The sequence below is a fragment of the Punica granatum genome, chromosome 6 (genome assembly GCF_007655135.1).
Source record: "Punica granatum isolate Tunisia-2019 chromosome 6, ASM765513v2, whole genome shotgun sequence".
NCBI lineage: Eukaryota > Viridiplantae > Streptophyta > Magnoliopsida > Myrtales > Lythraceae > Punica > Punica granatum.
In genome coordinates this window covers 16,435,104-16,458,875 of record NC_045132.1, presented here as the reverse complement: position 1 = coordinate 16,458,875, position 23,772 = coordinate 16,435,104, and the positions used below count along the sequence as shown (strand labels likewise).

General features: G+C 34.9%; 1 protein-coding gene and 1 long non-coding RNA gene across 3 annotated transcripts; both read left to right on the top strand.

The window, feature by feature from the left end:
- The first annotated feature begins 2,792 nt into the window (after positions 1-2,792).
- On the top strand, positions 2,793-5,543 carry LOC116211892. 2 transcript variants are annotated; one of them, XR_004157774.1, is made up of 3 exons: positions 2,793-3,193; positions 3,943-4,006; positions 4,697-5,543. It is a non-coding gene; the product is annotated as an uncharacterized LOC116211892 (long non-coding RNA). The 2 variants fall into 2 exon arrangements; XR_004157773.1 differs by lacking the exon at positions 4,697-5,543 and adding an exon at positions 4,315-4,656 and having other exon boundaries at positions 2,793-3,035.
- A 13,687-nt stretch (positions 5,544-19,230) lies between these two features.
- On the top strand, positions 19,231-20,061 carry LOC116211538 (monothiol glutaredoxin-S1-like). Its single transcript, XM_031545977.1, has one exon. It carries the CDS (start codon positions 19,336-19,338, stop codon positions 19,648-19,650), a length of 315 nt encoding a protein of 104 aa, XP_031401837.1. The 5' UTR covers positions 19,231-19,335; the 3' UTR covers positions 19,651-20,061.
- The last annotated feature ends 3,711 nt before the right edge of the window (positions 20,062-23,772 follow it).

The following is a 23,772-nucleotide window of genomic DNA, read 5'->3' as shown; positions in this document are numbered from 1 at the left end:
AAAGACTTTAGCTACTTTGCAAGAACACTTCTATTGGCCACATATGAAAAGAGATGTTGAGAGAATTTATGGTAGATGCATTACGTGTAGGCAAGCTAAATCCAGAGTGCAGCCTAACGGTTTGTATACTCCTTTACCAATTCCTATTGAGCCTTGGATTGATATTTCAATGGATTTTGTGTTAGGATTACCTAGGACTAAACGTGGGAGAGATTCAATTTTTGTGGTTGTGGATAGATTTTCTAAGATGGCACACTTTATTCCATGTTACAAAATGGATGATGCCTCGCATGTTGCTGATTTGTTCTTTAGGGAGATTGTGAGGTTACATGGCATGCCTAGAACAATTGTTTCGGATAGAGATGCTAAGTTCTTGAGCTATTTTTGGAAGACTTTGTGGTGTAAGTTAGGTACTAAGCTGTTATTTTCTACTACTTGTCACCCACAACTGATGGTCAAACGGAAGTAGTAAATAGAACTTTGTCTACTTTGTTGAGGGCAATCATAAAAAAAAACATTAAAACATGGGAAGAGTGTTTACCACATGTTGAGTTTGCTTATAACAGATCTGTTCATTCCGCTACTAAATTTTCAACATTTGAAGTTGTTTATGGATTTAATCCTTTAACTCCATTGGATTTATCTCCTTTACCTTTGACTGAGCATGTTAATTTAGATGGCAAAAAGAAAGCTGAATTGGTCAAGCAGATTCATGAGAAAACAAGACTCAACATTGAGCGAAAAACGGAGAAGTATACAAAACACGCCAACAAGGGCCGTCATAAGCTGATTTTTGAACCCGGAGATTGGGTTTGGTTGCATATGAGGAAAGAGAGATTTCCGGCGCAAAGACGTTCCAAACTGCTTCCAAGAGGAGATGGACCTTTTCAAGTCCTGGAGCACATCAATGACAATGCTTATAAACTAGACTTACCTGGTGAGTACAATGTAAGTGCTACTTTTAATGTTGCTGATTTGCTTCCTTTTGATGTAGGTGATGATTTGAGGACAAATCCTTTTCAAGAGGAGGGGAATGATGCAAATCGTAACACGACTTTAAGGGATCCAGCTCAAGTTCCAATTGGACCGATTACGCGAGCACGAGCAAAGAAGTTTAAAGATGAACTCAACGGCCTGATTCAAGAGGTTTGGGCTCAAGCAAATTCGTGGAGGCCCACTGGACATGAATCACGTGATCCACAAAGATCCATCAACATTATTCAAGTTATAGAAGATTCCGGACAAGGCTAAATTCAACAAGTGTTTAAGGAAGCTTCTAGAATAGTTGATGATCAACAGAAGATAACATCAGATTTGTTTGAAGTTTAAATCTCATAGAGATATTCTAGGGGTATTTAGATTTTATATCTTTATAGATTATGTCATATCTCTATTGATATTCTTGTTTTTAATTTCCTTATCTATAGGAGGAGATATGACCAGATTAGGATTACTTTATGTCTATATATATTCATCTTAGTCAATTTTTAATGAGAGGAACATTCAGAAAATTGTGAGAGTATTCTCTTTGGTTCTTGAAGAACTAATCGAACTTATCGGAAGTTTCCGTGGCGTTCATCATCGACTTATCAAACGGCTTTCCACCACCGTTTGTGGCGTCTTCATCGACTTATCAAGCGGTTTTCCATTACCGTTTGTGGCGTCTTCCTATATACCGAGGTTCTTGTTTCGCATTAAACAACGGGTTGAGGTCAGTTATACCAAGGTTCTTGTTTTTGTCGTAAACAACGGGTCGATGGTTCGTCAATCAAATCTGATCGTGGAACGATCTTGGGTTCCTTTAGTTGTCGGGTCTCGTCATTCTTGGCGGGAATCGCATCAGAGAGATTGGATGGTTTGCTCTAGAGAAGGCTGCGTGTGTCAGTGGAAGAGAATAGAGGAAGGCGAAGGAGAAAGGGAAAGGGATGGCAGGTGATTTGGATTGGCCATTTGCAGAGGAAAAGAAGGAAAAGGAAAAGTTGCAGGTCTGTTCAGGGAAGCAGATCGAGCGGAAGAAGAAAGAGAAGAAGGAAGGAAGGAAAAAAGAAAAGGGAAAGAAATGAAAAAGTAGGCGGCAAGGAACGGTGAAATAGAAGTCAAATGATTCGTTTGACTTTTTTTAATCAGATTTTAAACTTTGAATTTGACGAACTGTTTGACCTTTTTTTTTTAAATCAGATTTTAAAATTTGAATCTGATCCGTGTAAAGACTAAAATTTTAGTCTTTTCAATTGGATGTCTAAAAAATTGTCCGGACCACCACCGTACTCAGAAAAATTCGAGGATCCATATTATGCAAAGAAGTAATCTTCGGCCCCACATTTTGTTCCGGATTTTGATAATTGGAGTTGATGCACGTGAAATCCGAAAACGTCCCATAGAGTATTTTTCTAAAAAATGTAAAATTGAAGTTAAATAAGAAAAACATGCCACAAATTCAAGAGCCATGAATGTCTGGACAATTAGTCAGGAATGCTTCCCTCCGACGAAATGACGATTTTGCCCTCCCCTGATATCGGTAGACCAAAACGGGGTGCTGATAGTTGAATTATAGGAAAAATTATGAAAAAGTAATGAACAGTTGAAAAAATGTAATGATTGTGTTGAATTGTTGAAAAAGTAATGAATAGTTGAAAGAATTTAATATTTAAAATTAAATTGAATAGTTAAATTTTTTTTTTAAAAAGAGAGAGTAATAATTGTGTTGTTGAATTGAAAATAAGTGAAGTTAAATATAATAGTATTAAAAATAAACTCTAAAGCCAAATATAGAGAAACTCGAGCGGCGACGACCCGATCCCTACCACCACTACCCATGCGAGTTCATTGGTTGCCTCTGCCGTTGCCACTGACCTCGTCGCAAGCTGTTCCAGTCGACCTCGAGGCCACCGTTCTCCTTTTCTTTCCCCCTACGCCCGTTTTTTCTTTTTCTGGGAAAAATCTAAGATCGATTCTTATGGCTGTTCTATTGGTTTTCAAAAAATTGTCCGGTTCTGATAGATTCAATCGGATTTGACTTGCAAAAGGAGGTGAAGGTAAGCGCTAAACACTGAAATGTCCTTTTGGATTTCCCAAAATTTCTCTGCGACTCGCTCAACCTCTCAACTCCCTGACCTATTGCTCTTGCCCTCCCGATCACTTCTCTATCTTCACACACGGGGCTCAATTGCGGTCGTTTCGACAATTATTCAAGGTACATCAATCTCTCTTTCCCACTTAATGTCGATTAATTTTGATCGATTGGAGATTCGCCCTGGGGGACGGGGTCTCCGCTTTGTATGAGTAGTGGAATAATCGTTGATCCCTCGAAGAAGGCCGTCCTTTAGTGATTGCAACAGCAACTATAATTGTCATTGATTACTTGATTTTTTTTTTTACTTTAATTATGGATTTTAGGTTTTTCCATTATAGGAAGCTTGATTTTTCCATTATGGATTATAGGAAGCTTGTCTTTCCACCGTTGTCATTGCCATAAAGTTTTCAATTGATTCATTCTTCAACTTTCTCCCCCTCGTATCGTATGTTTATGCCTAATTCTTGGCTCTCTTGGTTTTATGTATAGAATCATATGTATGTATATAATATATATAACCCTAAATATATATATATATATATATATATATATGTATATTTCTTATCTCTGCTGCTGTTGGGATGTATGGGCATACATTGAAGTTCTAGTATGTTATTTCGGAGCCGATTTAATCGTTTTCATCCATTATCGTTGTAATTTCTTGTTTATTGTGTGGTTGTTGATGGGTTTATTCGGTCTCCCCGATAATTGCGTCAAATGATTCTACAAGCCCACTTAACAAGAAATTGTTATTAGTGATCATTCTAGTCTCTAGTTTTGATCTGAAGGGATTAAAAAGAAACTGAAATTGTTGAATTCTCGGCTTGAATTATAAATCAGGTAATGTTCCTTTTTTTTTTCATTTGCAGGCATTTTAAGAACTTAAAGAGGAGGAAAATTTGCTCTTGAAGGAAACGGAATCACTCGAATAAGGTTAGTATAAGCTCAGATCCCATTTTGCCCTTGTCCAGCTTTTATTTTTTCATTATTTGTATAAGGTGATAATGGGAAAAAAAAATTGGATGCATCAATCAAGGGCTAGCAACGAATTTATCAGAGTAGTCCCTCAGTTTCTTGACTCTATGTTTGCTAAAGCAAGTCAAAATAGAGCTTCATAGACCGAGTTCACCTCCAGCTTTGAACAATTCTGCTTTTCTCTATGTAACAGCAACTTCCATTGCATGATTTGGGGTTTTTTAATTAATTTATTTTTTTTGCTTGATTCTTGATTTATCATGTAGTTCATCGACAAAGCTTCCCACGAACATTGAAATCATAAAATATCGAGCTCTGTAGACCAGGAACCAACTCTTCAAAGTTCACCACTTGATTTGAACGACTGTTTTTATTTGTGTAACATCAGACCTGGTTGCACGACTTATATTGCTATAGTTATTTATTATTATTATTTTTACTTTTTTTGAATCTATCATGTAATTAACCGAATAAGCTTTTTAGAAATACCAAGATCAGAAATAGCTTTCCTTTCATGATTTGGTTTTCCATAGTTAGTTTCTTGCATGATTCTTGATTCTATAAGTTGTGTTCTTTGTTGTTTGCTCTTTTTAAATTCTTGATGCTATCATTGAAGGTATTTTCTTATTTGTGTTTCTTATTTATAAGGTGATATTGGAAGAGAGTTGGATGTATCGATCAAGGGCTACCAATGAATATAATATGGGGGTCATTCAGTTTCTTGATTTTTCTTTTGCTAAAGCAAGTCAAAATAATAAAATTCTCCGTCCATGTGAGAAATGTTCTAATCTTTATTGGATAGAATGAGATGAAGTCTTTAATCATTTGGTGTGCCATGGATTTATCCAAGGGTACACAAATTGGGTTCTACATGGGGAGAGTGCATCTTATTCGTGTACTTCGGCTAATGCTAATATACAAGATAATAATGGCGCACGAGGAGGTATGCAAGAGTTGCTAGATGACATGATGATGGGTATCACTTCAGTGACCCAACTCATGAAATTAATGAACAAACAACAGAGCCCAATTTAGAAACCCCAAAGTTTTATAAGTTGATTGAGGATGGTTGAAAGGAACTCTATCTCGGTTGTCAAAGTCATTCGAAGCTTTCCTTCATCATCCAGTTATTCCTCATCAAATGTCTTGGGAAGTGGCCTAATAAATCATTTACAATGTTGCTTGAGTTATTAAGAGTAGTACTTTCATAAGGTGAAATATTATGAAGCGATGAAGTACATTAGACAGTTGGGCCTTAGCTATGAGAAAATTGATGCTTGTCCCAACGATTGTAATGTTATGTTGGAAAGACAATGCTAATTACTCTGAATGCCACATTTGTGGTGAATTGAGATGGAAAGAAAGGAACTTAGTTGGTCAAACGAAGAAATCAAATTCCAAATCTTGAAATGTGCCACAAAAAATATTGTGCTATTTTCCACTTAAGCAACGACTTCAAAGGTTATTTATGTCATCCAAAGCGGCGTACCTCATGAGGTGGCATGTGGAGACCCGCACTGATGATACAGTTCTGAGGCATCTAGCGGATTCTCCAGCTTGGAAGAATTTCGATAATCTACCTGGTCATTTTGCGTCAGATTCTCGTAATGTCAGTGTAGGCTTAGTGTCTGATGGATTCAATCTATTCAGGACATTTAAGAGCCCGTTTGGTTTCATGATGTGATTTTATAATCATGATTTTGATTTTAACTTTACCCACTACACAACAAAAACACACGTTTCCCAAGTCAAATTTATAATACCGTCTTATTTGTCTTTTTCCACAATCAAAATCAAAATCAAAATCAAACTTAATTTAACTCTGAAACCAAATGCCCCCTAAGTGTTGCACATAGAACATGGCCAGTTGTCTTAACTCCATATAATCTACTGACATGGATGTGCATGAGAAAACCTTGTATGTTTCTAACATTACTGATTCCTGGACCATCAGCCCCAAGAAATGATATTGACATCTATCTCCAACTCCTAATTGAGGAATTGAATGATCTTTGGGAGAATGGTGTGGAAACTTATGATGTGTCTAAGAAGGAGAATTTTCATATGCGAGCTGCGGTTTTATGGACTATAAGTGATTTTCCTGGCTATGCCAAACTGTCAGGCTGAATCGAATGATCTTTGTTAATTAAATTATCCAATATGTTGTTCCTTTAAGTGTAATTTACTGTAAAACTTGATTTCAATTATATTAGTAAAATAATTTATTTGTTTTCTTCCAATTGAAATACTAACTACCCACAGGAACACAAATCACGTACAACACACATGGCCCTCCAACTAGTTATATCAATATGCATGGGTTGGATCGAGCCAGATTGCAAAAGATATATGGACTTGACCTGCGCCTTGTGTAATAATTTTACTACTTGTGCCCTCCCTGTTCTAGCACAGGATGGGTTAGATCCGGCACTAATGGGTGAGACCGGGTAGGTACTTGATGAACGAGTTAAAATAGTCATTCCCAACCTTATCCCATATAAAAGAGTGTCTTCCTTTAGCTTTCTATTTTCTATTTGATTTTTTCCTCCCTAAATTTTAACAATACTAATTTTACAAGATTATATATATTATAAAAATATGTGTAAGTAGGAGTTTCCTCTGGCCATTCAATGTACCATATTTGGTAATTCATGCCAACACACAAGGTGTGATCTCTTCAAGCCATTATTTCAACTCATTTTTATTTTCTTACTCTATCGAATCCCTTTTAAAATAATATCACTAATTTAACAAGTACTCATCCTTTTTTTCAGGATTTAATGTTATATTTGTCAATTATTCAAAAAAATTGTATACAAATAACCTTTAAATTTCACGAAAAAAACTAAAAATTAACGTTAAATCGTTCATATCACTATAAATTTGACATTTTAAAACTTGTTTAATATTTAATTTCCAAAAAGGAAAAGTATAAAATAATGTTATAAATTATAGGTCGTCTAGTTAAAAAGAGTTAAAATAATTAGTTAACTAGTCACATGGCCCGCATGTTGCGCGGGAATATGCACTATTTTATTTTTGATAATATATTATGGTAAATCTTAACTTTTAAGTGTGTAACTAATTCTAGCAATATATATATATATATATATATATTATACACTTGCATTGTTATTTCAAATATTAAACGGATATTTTTGTCAAATACTGATCATTAAATGAATTACACTTACCATACTACACAAAAAAGAATATAATTTAACACGTATGTTCAAAAATCTTGGTTTCACGAGTAAGAGAAGTTGAGAACAAAGAGGAAGAAGTGAGATGTACAAAGCCGGTGAATAGGGAGATGAAGAGAGGCTGAACATTAGCCTGCAGAGTAGAGAAAGATCATGGAACTAATGTATCTATTTGTAAATTATTTCTTTTATTTTTAATTGTTTTAATTTTATAAATTATTTAGTTTCTTTAATCATTTTAATTAATTAAGGTTTTTTCATCCAAGAATATGTGTGTATCTAGTTATATATTAAATGTAGGAAACATGAAGAGACTTTTCACCAAGAGCTCTCAAGACGCTGATGTGGCATGTTAAGAATCTCTCAAGATATTGATGTGGCATGTCAGCATTAATCAATTGGGAGAACTTCGTGGGAGTACGTTGAGTTACTATATATATTAGATTCAATTAGTTGTACTCTTATAAAGGTCAAATGATTCCTTTTGTCTCACATTTCGTTTTCGAAATTGCCCATATTACATATTCCTTTAATTAGTCAGACCATTAAAATTAAGTTTGGAATGATAAATTTTCTAATAATAATAGTAATTATTATTATTAACTCTCTTTTTTCCACCTGCACTATGGCATCTCTTATTCTTTTATCCACTCTCTACCCTCCCAACATGAAAACCACTCTCTCGCGCTCTCTCGCTCTCAATGCTACTTGTTTGAATCTTTTAGTTACAATTTTCGTGCATAACTTGAGTATGGATCCTCAAATTTTTTTAATCATCCACTCTCCCACTTCTCTCTCTCTCTTCTCTACTATCTCCTTCTCCTCCTTATCATTCTTCTTCAACTTCAACGATATCACAAAAGGAGAAGGACAAATTTCGATATAATTTTCTATTTTCAAAATATTTTTTATGCTATGATTAAAAATCATAAATATTGATTTAAAGGGTAATATTCCCACCTTTAATTTATTCTTCCTAATAGTTTTTCGAAGTTACATAGATTGATTTTTAGTTAAGAAGAAAAGAATCGAAAGTTAACCCATATGAAGAAAATATTCCATTATCATGGCTATATGATGATGTTAATGAATGAAATGTTTATCTACATATATATATATATATATATATATATATCTTCACAAGGCTCCCCAGCATGATTTGGGCCCCTAAGAAGATGAACAAACTCACATCGTAATTTGAATTCAGGAGTGTATTCTATACGTCTCGAAAGTTTGAAACAATTGAAGAATTCGCTCACTTGACTCTCCCAGGCTCAGCTTTCAGTTCCTTCAGCATGACCTGCAAAAGGCAAGATCGGAATTGTCCCGACTCCCTCTCGAGTCCAATCTTCTTCTTGTGAGTATGAGTGCATTAGTCCAAAATAGAATCATTCAGAGTCTATCTGTAAGGCGTAAACTAATTTTAGATATTCCCGAGATTCCCACAAATCATTCTGCGACCTCTTAATATTTAAGAGTACCTTATTTGTAGGTGGCATATCCGATTTGGGGATAGTTGGGCGATGGGCTGAGAGCATACATCTTGGGCACAGTGCGTAAATGGGCCCACGATGCTTGTTTCATTAGTGGTTCCTGTTTTGGGCCTCCATTAAGGACCAAGCCCATAGTACATCAATGTTGATTTTTTTTTTAAACTTATGGTATATCTCAAATATAGAGAACAGTAAAAACTTAATTACAAATTATATTATGTGAAAATATCCCTTTGATTTATTAAGTTGTGGCTGCCCTTAAATTGTCATTTTCCCTGATTTTTCAAATGAAAATATCATAGCTTCGTGTCCCGAATTATTATAGTCAGCCAACCAAAATTCATTTTGTTTGACTAAAGACCAAACTGCCCTATGAGGCCTTAGCCCGTTTATAATACATTAAAAGTTTGCTCGGCAGTCTCCGGCAACGGCTATACCCAACCGAAGTAATTAATGAGTTACGTCAATTTACATTGTTAACGTGATTTTTCCAAGGAAATAGATTAAAAAGAATTTGGCCCGTGTCTCAACCTAAGGAAGAGATCCAACTTTTTTCCTCATCTTTGTTCGGCCCAATACCCATGATCACGTTCAGTTGATACTTTCTCCCACAATTTGTTAATCTGCAACATACGATATCAATCTATTTAGGATATAAATTAATAGAAAATTTACAACGATTTTTTAGGATATATCAATTTATTATGAACTAAGCTATTGTAGTAAACCCTTTTGATAAGAGGTAATCCATTTTTAAAAGTAATGAACTCTTTAAAAAGAATTTGAGATATTAAGCACGGCTTTTTAATTAAAAACTAGACTTGAGAACCACGCAAGCTTGCGCGGGTGCATGTAATTTTTTTTTGTTAATTTTTTGTAAATAAATAAATAAAATCTGTATGTTTCTATGACTTATTATGTTTATGGCTTATATGTAGTATTATATATTAGTACATGAAACACTGATTGAGATTATAGATTTATTGTTATTATATGTTATTCTTTTTTAATAGAAACTATTAAATTTATTTGTAATATATTTATAGAGATGGTTTTATTTATTTTTCATAGAAATTTATTCAGAAACAATATACGGTATAATGCTAAATCTAATACAACTGCCCATATGAATAGTTATATTAAATAATACATATTTTCGTGTATCGATATTATAAAAATAGGACGATTTGTACATTTTATAGTAATAGGAGTTATATATTTGCAACTCTTATTTTAAAGGTTCCATATCCATATAACATATTGGACGTATGATATATGTGTCACTTTGTAGAGGTCCAGAAGGGGGGAGCCTTGATTTGTTCCCCTCTCAACGACCATCCAACACCTCGGTGTTATTTTTTAAGTAAATTTAATTTGCAATCACTGATAAATTACCACATAGGTAAAATTAACGGCGTCAAGTCCACATCAAAAATGTCTTTTTTTTTCAAAAATTAAATATGAAAAAAGCATAATAAAAATAAGAAAAGTTGGATGGATAGTTATTAACACAACTAACCATATTTCTACCACTACAATACTAATAAACTTATGCTCATCTCTCACATTCTTTAATTTTTTTTATTAATTACTTTTGATGGGTTATTAAATTAAAGAATATGAACGAAAAGATGCTCAATCATGGTTGAGGAATTGCTCAAAATCCTACACGGCATACTCACATTACATGAACGGACGCTCCTCATCGTACATGCTCAATGAGCCTATGTTAAATACCTATAGTCGATGCCGAGTAATAAAATCAATAAAGGAAACGAAGATAATTTTTTGATAAATTCTATGTACACCCCTTATAGTATAGCAGAACGCTGCATACGCTCCTTGCTTTAAAAATAAGAAACTAATTCCTTTTTTTGTTGAAATGATAACTTGTGTGGTGCCATGCCGATAATATCTCCTGACATAGTTTGTTGAGGGCAGCTCGCTCGAGGGGACCTTCCTCCCAAGCGAGGTCATCGGTGTCATTAGAAGCCGTTAGCAACCTATAATGGGGTGGTGGCCGGGTGGCCTTCAGTGACCCATGACTAACCATAGAGGTTACCGACAGCATCTGTGACTGCAGTGATTTGCAGAGGAGAAAAGGTGGCCTTTGGTGAAACATACAGGCCGACAACTTTTAGATGTGGCTGGCAACCTTGGTGAGGTCCTTTGCAGCGAGCCATGTTGATGGTTTAGCAACCTCCAAGTGCATAGGCCGTACAAATAGTAAAATGATGTGTAAAGATCGTTCCCACAGAAACTCGTACTAACAATTTTACTAGCGTTTGATGAGAACAACCTAACTAAGGTCAAGCCAATTTGCGAATTCAGTTTTTAAGATGTAAAATTAAAAACAAGAAATAACTCAACAAGAAGTTCAATCAATGGAGAAGACCTAGGATAATGATTTTTCTAGATACTTCACCAGACTACCCAATACTCTTTATCATTAATTTATCAAGAATCCATTTACTAACCTCAACTACCTAATATATCCTAAGTATTTTCCGAGTTCCTTAGAAAAAATATCTAACTTAACAAATCCCTGTATTCCTACGGAAATTGTAATTAAGCTAAATTCATTACGCTCTAACTTGAATTAGCTACCTAAAGTTTGTAAATATATTCCTATCTTACCCACTAATCGACTCGAATCCTCAAGATCGAACTTAGGCTATCCTATCTCAGTTCTAAACCTAAAGGCCCTCTTCCAAGTTCAATTAGGTTAACCGATCAATACAACAGTTGGCCAGACTATTGCAAGCATTAATCTCAAGATGGAATAAATAAACGGAATTCCCAATACATAAATTCAAAAGAGTATCATAAATCTTGTTCCATATTGGCTCCATCATAACCCTAGAACGACAGAATTAGCTCATGACAGTACCAATAAAACCAAAAGAGTTCATCCTAGGCATGATTCTAAGAGAAAGGTAAAGAGGACTCGATGGAAAGAACAAGCTCCCGCCTGGTCTCGATGATGATCCTCACTCAGAGCTCGAAGAAGTCACATCCCATAGGTCTCTCCCGGAGTGCTGAGCGTTCCCTCATTTTCAGCCGCTCTCAATGTCGCTGAACGTCTGTGAACAATCCCCCGAGAATCTCTCCTAAGCTTTGTAATGTTGTTTCCTTATTAACATCCATAATTTCCTCCCTTAAATCTGAAAAGATATCTTACAAAAATAGTCACTAATACAACCCATAATCTCTCTCCTAATTTCCTTTCTTACATAGCCTCGGGGCCCACTAAAAATATTGGAACAAGTGAATAAAAGCGGGATGGGCTGATCTGACAAGGCCTGGGCCTTCAATTTCACGGCCTGTGAGCTCTCGGTTCAGTAAAACAGCTTCGCGCAGTGAACTTTGATCAACCATATCTTCTTCATCCGGACTCCGAATCGTGAACTGTTCAAACAGCTGCACTCCTAACTTGATGAGCTTTCTATCCATAGGTAATTTACATCACAAGCTTAAGTTTATCTTGTCCAAAAATAATGAAAACTTAGAGGCTGCAAAAGATCGATCGACTAAATGATTCCAAAAATTACCTGAAACGAACCAAAAACTAATGAAACTCCTAAACTCTCTATGAATGCAAATGAATGAAAATAAACTAAAAACCTACTCAAAGTAAGCTAAATTCGATAAACTAGCTCCAATTATATCAATAAAAAGTGCCAAATAACTCCATTTTCATAGAGTTAACAAGCCGTCGGCGGCCCCTCCCTCTTTCATTGGGTTTCTATATTTTTTGAATGTTTAGTTTTTTAATTTTTCAATATTTTTAAAATTAAAAAAGAAAAAGTGGTAGAAACAGCTATATCAACTGATATGTTGACATGGCACCACATAGACTCCCAATGCAATAAATATTGGCGGAATCAATGTCATTTTTTATAAAGCGTGAGTACATGTGGTATTCTACCAAATCAACCTTTTCTTTTCGGTGGAAAAGATAATTGAATTTGATAGCTGAGAAGCGAGAGGAAGTGGCGACAGGGACGAGGAAAAGAGAAGCCAAAGAGAATTACGAAAAAGAAGAAGAAGAATGATACAGTTAAAGCTAATTTCTGTTTTTTCTCCTTGACATGAGGTTTGTCTGTAAGTGTAAAGGCTCGTCAACCTTCCTTAGTTAACTTAAAAAAAATCTACAATGTCTCATCCGATTTTTCCATCTCGATATGGTGATGTGGTTATGAGTTAGATTTCCAATTATGATATTTTCTAAACCTGCCCCTTTTTCCTCCTTACGGCGGCCCCTAGGTTTTTAGGGTCTTCCTAAAAAGAAAGGCCCGAAAAGAAAAAGGAATAGCAAATCGCGAGGGAAAGATAGATAAGATATTAGAAGATAAATGATAACACTGGCACGCCCTTGATCTTTAAACGAAATGCTGCAATCTTCTCCAAGGAATCTTTAGAAAAGCCAAGCCCCATACACATTTTTGCTTGCAAAATCGTAAACTTTTGTACTACAAGAGTATCAAAATAAATCTTTCAGAATAACAAAGATATTGTTCTTTTAAGATAATTATGACAATATGTTGAAATATTGGTTTTCTGGAAAAGATGGTGTCACCTTGTCGTGAATTTGATTTCTTGATGCATATCTTTCTGTCCAATGCATGCTTGAGCGGCAAACTAACTTTGTACCGAAGACAAGCATCAAAATATTGCACCTTTGTTTTCCCCTTTTATTTTCTTATCTTTCATCGTATAAAAAGAAGAAAATTATTGTTTTCTATAATGCACATGTTCTTAGACTTCTTTTTTGCATTTTCCGCCAATATATATATATATATATATATATGCTTGCACTATTACTAATCTTGGTATCACGTTTGTGAAGGTATGTGTGCTTAATCATTCATCTGTCAAACGATTACAAGATATAGGCTATTCAGCCTTGACAGAGAAGGAAATCTCTAAATACATGCCTAACTAAGAGCTATTGTCAAAGACAAGAAATAAAAAGACTATCCTAATATATGACAGCTAGCCAAATATACAAGATTTACTATATGATACAAGAATCACGAGAATATCGTACTACTCCCCCTCAAGTTGGTGCATGAGGATCCCAAATGCCCAACTCGCCTAGAATGAACTGAAACCGATCCTGACCTAGTACTTCAGTGAAAATATCAGCGAGCTTAAGAGTGTCAAAATGTGATCAGTAGCAATGGTGCCGATCTTGATGTGGTCCAGTACGAAGTGGCAGTCAATCTCGATATGTTTTGTATGTTCATTGAACACCAATTAGTTGCAATATGAAGGGCTGCCTGATTATCATAATACAAGCAAGTAGGACGAGAGAATGTGACTCCAGGTGAGGACAATAGGTTTACTAATGTTACATTAGAAAATTTTTTAATGTGAAAATAATTGGAGTAATCACCATAAAAAGATGATATAAAATAAATTTATAAATATAAAAGTTACTAGAAAAGGAAGGCTATTAATTAAAATATAGAAAAGGAAATAATGGACAAATGAAAAATTGGAGAACTAAAAAAAGAGCTTTCCTAATTTACATACAATTTAGAATAATGGAGAAGAAAATTTTCTTTGAAAAATTAATCCAATTCAAGTAAAAGTATTATTTGCAGTTTTTCTATTTTTAAAAAATTTTCCTAGAAAATTGAAAAATTCTCCAAAAGGAAACGGCCTTAAATTTTAATAGAAAACGTGATATGTACCAACTACACCTATTATACCCAAAACAATTAAAAAATCATTCATAATACTTCCCAGCACCCTCCCCAGTGAACTGCGGATACTGTGACGAATGATCTCGTCGCTTCACTTGGTTGTGAAGAAAAGAAAAAAAAGAGAGAGAGAGAGAAAAAGAATAAATACAAAATGGAGACAGATTTCCTTTTTAGAGAATGTGGCCCTTTGCCTTTACTATGAGCCAAAAAACGTACAAATGGAATTTCAAGGGCAGCAAGCACGTGGCATATTGGTTCTGGCCTTTGAATATTAGTGTCATTTTCATCATTTGGCGGTACAAAAATGGCATTTTTTCTTTTTCTACATTTGTTTTGCATTGAAGATAAAGGAAGATCCATTGGACATGCCCTTCATCTTTCCAAGGTCCATCGAGAGAGAAAAAGCTGAAAAAAAAATGTGTGAATTTACTTGATGGCCATCTATATAGAACCACGAGAATATTAATCGAGAACATATATATTGATGCTTGAAACATATATGTTCCTATGGTTGCCTAAAAACCTGCCGAGATAATTACATAACAATCGAATATTGTGTAAACTAATTACCAAAGATTTTAAGGGAATCACATTAGCAAATCATATCCTTGGATCCAGAAGAGAGAAGGAAAATGCTCTGAATTTTTGCTTCATTTATTCAATGAGTGGAAGAATTATAAGAAGGCAGTGAAATCCCGAATTCTACTAAGACTTGACTTAGCTAAACAACCTGCAAATGAATTTGAATAGCAGTACATGACCGAACTGAAATGAAAAGATAAATGAATGTCGACAAAGATTTCTTTGTACTTTCTAGGCATGCCCGAGTTCTTGTTGATCCACCTAATGATGTTAGAGGAATTATATCAAAACAAGACAATAATCAAAGGGAGACTGTTGGAGGCTGAAAGTTGGAGATCCTTCTTGACTCTGAGTAACTCAGTACGATCAATGGTGCCGACTAACAAATAGATAATAGAACTGGTTGAGTTGCGTAGGATTCTGCAAGTTTCAAGTGACACGGGCTTTCCGAACGAAGATCCATCACCATCAGTATTATGCTTTAGCCAACCTACTTGGGGTGCAGCCCACAGGATAAAGGGTTTGGCTTTTCTCTGGTTACACCATTTGTCGAGTACTAGTACCAAAAAAGGAGGATGATAGATCAAAAGAGAGAGTAACGCGGTAGCGCACGCTCTCGCCTGGAAGCCAAGAGATTCCAGATTTAATATGTAGTAAGACTATCCGTGTTCCTTTATTAGTTATTAAGATTTTTATTTCACTGTACAAGACCCACAGGCCATCCTTGTAATAAAAAAAATCACTACAAACTGGCTTTATCCCAAATGGAGAGTCTAAGGTAGATGATTTCAACAAGCCCTCAAGAACCCATGATTGTTTCTCAATACAACATCATTTCGGGCCATATAGATCAGACTGCGCCCAAAAATATGATCCTCCAAGAACTCGGCTAAAACTTCCAAACCATTAGGAAATATCACTGAAGAATTTTTTTTTTGAAAGTTTCTATCATTATGCTAGATCCATGGGCTTCCCTTGTAATCGAAAAAAATAAATAAAATTCGAGAGGTTCTCACTCGGAAAGACCAACGGAGTAATTAAATAGTTAAGGAGCCGCACTTTCTCCGGTCTTTTTAATGAAAAATACGCTTAACACGCCGCATGCTTAGTTAATAGTCGATTATATTATAGTTTCTGGAAGTTTTATCTCATAAGTTGAAGTTAATTATATAGGTGTTCAGTATAGCTTCTGTTCTCTTGAATCCTAAGCAATTAATGATTGTATAGATTGACTAATAAGCTGAAAAATCAATAAGGATAAATTTAAACTAATGGCAAAAAGTTGAATGCTTGTATAAACCACCGAAAGCAACTTGATACTGAATCCGTCTTGTAATCGGAGCCTAAAAAATAAGACTAGTGGGGAAATGATTCTCTAATGATCCTTGAGGTCTCTTTGAAAGCATCATCTTATAAGTTAAAATCTAGAAAACGTTTAAAAGTGTTTGCTTTTGAGAAAGGAGATGCAGTGCAGTGACACACGATCCCGCATGATAATCAAGAATATTTCAGATTCGGTTTTTATTAATGGAATCTCACTAAAACCGAGAATTCAATAAGATGAGCGCAACTCCCATATCTTAGCCATGTTGTTAAGCACAAACATATATGTGTCCCCTTTTTTTCAGTATGAACTATGGTATTTGAAAGTTTAATTGAGCCCCGATTAATCTAATCTATTTATTTAGGATTTTCTTTTTGTTTTTTATGCTTACCGACAAGAAGTTTCCTAAGATATGAGAGTTACTCATCCCCTTGAAATCACAGATTTAAATTTGCAAGTCTCATGAGAAGTAATTGCCACAAAGTGCTAAACTCATGTAGATGGTCTGCTTGAACCAGTTCTCAGAGGGATTCGAAATTTAGAATGAGTTTTAACTTATAATTATTCACCACAAATTATGCTTTAGTCCAAGCGTAGTTATATTTTACTATAATGTTTAGATCTATATATTCTGATCTCCCATTTCTGTATACTACAAATCTATATATATGGAGGCATTCCAAAAATTCACGACAGCGTAACTGGAAAAAAAATAGATATTCACGACAGGGTCTGGAATCACATGTGAGTTAGCAAAGACTGCAACACTGATATGACACATATCAGCAGCATACAGACTGGCCATTGCTATAGCTAGGGGCTCATTGATATTTTCAACGACAATATCTTTTTTCTTTGGAGGGAAGGGCCATAAATCCAAAAGCTAGATGAATTAGTTTTCTTTGGGAAGATGGTGAGACCATTACAAATAGCATATGAGATTTCTGCAACCTATAATATCTATCATATATAGAGAATTATGGTGGCTTTCTTTCGGAAATTACTCGCACAATGGAATCATTACGGATAATTTCCTCAAGTGAGGATGCTAATTAGATAAATTATGCTTACTGTAATATTAATACCCCTAATCCCCTATTAGTCATATGTTATGTATTGCTAGAAATTGAATTCATGAGCTCTTGATTTCGAGCTGAGAGCTACTTCCACACTAAATCCTTATTCATTTCTAGTTGCACTTTTATAAACTTACCACTCTCTAAAGCATTAAATTTAACTGATAATTATTTTTGGCAATATTTTATAGTTACCTTCAAGACGCCATTTGATATAACCTTATATATTTCCACAGATTACCATTGCCCTTTATTAATTACTATAATTTTATTTCATTGTACTAGATTCACAGGACTCTGTTATAACTAAAAAAACAATATTTCCACCAAAAATAAAACCATATAAATATATATTTTTTACAGATAAAAACTTAAATAGTACTTTTCTTGTAATGATATGAGGACAGAATAATTAAACAATCCCTAAAATTTTGTTAATGATCAATGAGAGTTTCATCCTGTAAAATATGATAATGACAACTCCTACTTAAGAACGCTAATCACTTATACTTTATGAAAGATGGATGCTGAGGAACTCATCAAGCAGAAGGTAAAAGGCGCTAGCGTCTTTTGAACTAACAAGAGTGTTATTGTCGTATTTTGTGATATCTCTAAGAATTAATAGGTATTGGTAAACCCTTATTGACCAATGAATTTTTTCATGAGACATATTATCACTCGTTACATATAAGAGTTCTTCCTCCCGAGGGGATTATTACCCTTTCGAGAAGCATCCTTTTGCTTTCCTTCTAAATCTATCCTCTTTTTGTTCTTTATTTTTTATTGTTATTTTTATAAGGAGTAACCTTATTGCTCAACTTTGATACCATATATCATCTCTTTCGGTTTCTCCCGGCATGAGCTAAAATGCGATTCTTTCATATTGGGAGAAAGAAGGAAAGGTGCTGCTCCCATTTGGATAAATCAAGCATCTCCACCCTCCCCCTGTCAGAAGATTCTTCTAAAGATAATGCAACATGTGTTGTTACACATGATAATTTATCTTTTCATTTTTCATTATTTGATATATTCAATGATTCTATTCGAGCTTATAGGCAAAAGGTAATCGAACCTTGCTGTGGGTTCTCATCGTCAGAAATTTCTCTTGTTGACAGAAAATTATTTCTAATGTATATTCACATTAATCATAAGGTATGAATACAGCTTATAAATTATACTCGAGTAGTCAGATACAATGCAGGGGTTCAAAACATACTGGAAATACCTTGCAGACAATGGGCCAAACCGATGTCCCAATGAAGGGATTAGTACACCTCCGCAGTTTAATGGATAATTTCATTGTATCAACTTTTCTCAACCTCACCATACATATTAAGGTGCCAAAATTGCAGACTACCTTCACGTATATATTCTTTGAGATATGCATGTCCATAATCATATATACGTGTATATATATATATATATATATATATATGCCAATTCAACTTGGTCGATGATGAATAAAGTTCAGAATGACACCATGGTATTGATAGAATTGTATCATTGGCCAACATGGTGGTTAAATACACAAAGGCGACCCGAGCAAATGATGCATGCAATTTGCCCTGCCAAGGACAGTCGTTTTCACAGCAATCATCGGTTTGGGACAACGGTACAACATTGGAATCTTTATGACGTACCTTCATTTTATGAGGCGTACAGTAGCCGAAAATAATGCTAGGAATTAAATAATAAATAGAAGAAATAATTAAAAAAAAAGATGGAATATATTTATAAATTCAATGGAACAGTTCATCCGTGTGATCACTATAAAAGGGTCTTAAATCCCCCCTCCTCCATCACCGAGCAAGTTAGCTACCAAAGTCAATTCTCAAACATATAGTTCCCACTTACTAAACTGATCCGTACGTTTCCCAGGGTACTACACGAAGCAAATTATGGCCGTGGACACAGTGATGGGGATGGTGAGGGACAAGCCGGTTGTGATATTCAGCAAGAGCAGCTGCTGCATGAGCTACACGGTGAAGACGCTCATAAGCAGCTACGGTGCCAACCCAACTGTTTATGAGCTCGATGAGATCCCTGGCGGGAAGGCGATAGAGGGAGCCCTTATCCAGCTCGGATGCAGGGAGGCCGTGCCTGTGGTGTTCATAGGGCAGAGGCTTGTCGGCGGGACGAATGAGCTCATGAGCCTCCAAGTCAGGGGCAGGCTCGTGCCTCTCCTCCGAGATGCTGGGGCTATTTGGGTCTGATTATAACCCAATTGAAGAGCATGCCCCATGTCTTAGTTTTGATTGACGCTGCCATTAACTTATAGAGATCTCTATGGATCAAGGTTTTGGTATAAATGTAACCGCAATACATGTTGTTAGGATATGTATATCTGACCCTTTGGTTTTAGCCTTTAGGGGTCAAGATATATATACATAATTAGATTAATCTCTTCTTCTTCTTCTTCTTTCTTCTTTTTTGTTTTGTTTTGTGTTTTGGTCGATAAATGAGATATAGAGAAGAGAAGAGAAGCTCGTGGACTTAATTTTGGACATGTTATCACGGGTTGTACCTTCATTTCTCTACTTAAAAGTTTTAAATTTCGATTGTAACCAGAAAGGATGCTCGCCTTTTCTAATTCCATGGATAAATATATGTAACTTTTTTTTCAGTAATCTTATGTATGAAGTAATGCTGCTAGATTATCTCGTAAAACAAAGGAATTGACTTGGGGGGGGGGGGGGGGGGGGGGGGGGGGGGGGGGGGGGGGGGGGGGGGGTGGTGTTGGTGCGAAGGTTAGGCATTATACAGTCATTCATATTTTTCACATGTTATTTTATTGAAATGTAAACCATTGAATACCTTCCGCTGAAATAGTGTTCTGACGTTGGTCCTTAAAGTATCTTTACAAGCTATTATGTAGTAAATAATTTGATTTGGGACCAAATGCACGAATCAAACTTCAACATCTCATAATTTTATACAATTATTATTTATTAGTACTTCTTGATTTATTACCAATTCATAAACACGTAATTCGTGATCTAGACCTTGTTGCAATAACTAAAGCCCACTGAATTGGAACATTTAATCGTTTTATGCTAGCAATTTGGGTAAAAGTTGATGTTCTCTCATTTTCAGACTGCAAGGATTTTTTTTTTTGGAGTATTTCTTTTATTTATTTTTCTTCGTGAAATTGTAGAATTGTTTTTCTTGTCGTCTCTTCAAGTTGGATAGTCAATGAACTAACTCTTCTTGTTGACTGCAGTAATCAACGGTTTATCTATAAGGTTGAAATACGTAGAGGCAATTCCATGATATCAAGACAGGATTTGCGAGTTCTTTCACTCAATTTCCTCAATATGTCGCGTATCAAACAACCATTGATTCTGATAATACGCCAAGCAAGATCCTAGTTGGAGGTTATTACCCCATATATCCTATGGTTTCAGTGGATTCTCAAATCTATCATATGCTTTAAAACTTACCCAAAATATCCCATAATTTTACATTTGGTTCCAAATCTATCATTCCGTCAATTTATCTGTTAATGAAACATAAGTAGGCTCCAAACTCATCCCACGATTTTAATTTTTTCTTAAATCTATCACACGGCTTTAATTTTTTCTCAAATCTATCACGAGTAAAGGACCACAGTGGCAAGAATGAGCCCACTTACGTTCCAAGTTAGCAACACCGTTAAATGTTGACGGAAGATATAACGGTGTGATAGATTTGGAACCAAATGTAAACCATGGGATATTTGTAGTAATTTTTAAAGCATAGGATAGATATAAAAATCTGGTGAAATCTTAGGAGATATGGCGTAATTTCCTATTTATTTAATCATCTATGTATTAGACTTTTTTTTTCTCACTCAGTAATGCGAATCCTTCATAAATCTGTCCACTCCAAAAATTGATACAAGGAAAAATATCCAAGCAGAAATTATAAGAGTGCGATATATTGATTGACCTACCAGGCATATTATAAATGAAAATAAATGAAAACCACATCGAGTAACAACAATACAATTGTAGCATGTCTTCCTAAAACCAATAATCCCCATTCACCATCTTCTTGCAACAATTCGCGATGAACCCTAGGAAAAACTGGGAAGGGGGATCCTCAGTCCGATCCATTAATTCATGACGAATTTCTACCTTGAAAGAGATAGCGTAGAGAGGATGCCTTGATTCGGTGTGCTAGACTAACCAAACCTTAACCCTCAATGTCCCAATCCCAACTAGTCAAACCAAGTACCGCTACTTAACCTCGGTCAGTTTAAACTAGTGATCACGTCGGGGAATTGAAACATGTTCAAAGATCACAAAAAGAAGATAGGATCAGACAAAAAAGCTTCTTGAAATAGGTGGGTGGTTTGATCAGAGCTTGATTATTACTGCGAAGTGGGTTCCTTGCGTGCTGGGCGAGGGAGACTAGCACTATAAGGGGTTGGGGGATCCGTCGAAAGAACTCGCCACCGAGGGGGAGGGAGAGGCTAAAAGGAGGGCAGCCCCGCCGTGCCGCCATCACCAAAGGTCAGGAGGGGGGGTGCTGCTGCTGCTTCTATATGTCAGACATATTCGTAAGTTTCTTGTAAAAAGCTTGATTGTGCATAAACTAGGTGTGACTCCGCACATTGCTGTGAGTTGAAAATTTATTTTTAATTTTTTGATTCACCATAATGGTTTGTGTAATAATCAATATAGTGTATAACTGAAACAAATAATAAATCTACTTATTTGTAAAAATTATGAACTCTCTATTAATAGTAAATAATCTATTTTTTTTTTCTAAAAGATGGTATCATTTTATCATATATGATATCATTTTTGTTTTTATTTCATGGAGTGTGTTTTGAGTGTGTTAAATGGGTTGACTCTTGAATTTAAAGTTTATAGTTTTGCTCTTAAAAAAATAGGTACAAATAAGATTTGAAAATAATATTAAGTAAAGGAAGACATGATAGATTTTTAAAAAATGAAAATGTTTGCGTTTTATAAATAAATTAAAATTTTGGGCCTTCCCATATGGATAAAGAGAGAAAAAAATATTACATGTAACTAAAAGTTACGAAACATTATTCTCGCTATAATGTTATTATTCAAGTACGAAAATATTTCGTACCGGGGCAGCGTCTGAAAATTCAGCCTTTGGACCCAAGAATTTGCCGGATATATGTATAACTCTTCATAAAATGGTAGAAAAATATAGGGAATAGAGTAAAATGCATTGTGTCAAATTTTATAGTGATCGAAAAAAAGAGGAAAACTTGTATACCATTTGGACATAATATAGGACATTATATTTTTTAAAGAATACCTTGTCAACCACAATGATGGGTCATTCAATCAAGGTGAACCAATTAGGTTACATCACTATATTATCGAGCCAAGATTAAAAATATTGAACAACAAAGGAAAAAAAAAGTGAGTGGGAAAAAGTTTTTCACTCGCAAATTAAAATTTGAAAAAGAATACTACATATATTGTAATTTGTATACTAGTACCTCTAGAACGGAATTTCTTCTAATTTTCTAAATAAAAGTTGCGGTAAAAATATTTTTTGAAAATAGTCCAATTATAACGATCGAATTATTTGGCATATCGCATCGTCTGTATTATGCGGTATCTTATTCGAGTCAAATTTGTAAACACTAAAAAGGCATTGCTTTTCGACCTAATGATTGGATGATTTGGTGTAACGCATTGACTGAATTGTGTGGAACCTATTGAGGTTGGATCTGAAAATGCTAAAAAGGCATAATGCGTCGATCTTACAATCGGATCGTTTGGTTAACGCACCATCGAATTAAGTGGTATCTTATCGAATAGGATTTGAAAACCCTAAAAGGGGAGGGGGTGAATTTTAAAAATGAAAATTACAAAACAAATGAAATAAAAAGGTTTATGATCAGATCATTTGGCATAACATGTTGACAAGATTACGTAGTGCCTTATTCAGTTTAGCTTTGAAAACATTAAAAAGGCAAAATATTTCGATCTAGATCATACCATTTGGTGTAACACGTCGACCGAATGACATTTAATTTAATTGGTATCAAATATGAAATCAATAAAAAGGTGCAATGCGTTGACTTTATTATCAGATTTTTTGACATGATGCATTGATCAAATTACATGACCCATTTTTCGGATAGAATTTGAAAAAAAGCAAAAGAAAGAGGCAAAAGTTTAAAATATAAAAATTTTAATTTTTTAAAAAAGAAATGAATGGTGGGGCCGCGAGTGGAAAAAACCAACCCACTTCCCCCAACAGAGAGATGGACCTGTTTGTATAATATTGTTTGTATAATAATACTATATTATGACATGCTCATTTCAAATATTTAAGTATATATAGTAGGTTAGCTATGATAA

Bases quoted from the DNA above. Each gene is read 5' to 3' on its own strand.
- LOC116211538 (XM_031545977.1), top strand. From the start codon at position 19,336: ATGGCCGTGGACACAGTGATGGGGATGGTGAGGGACAAGCCGGTTGTG.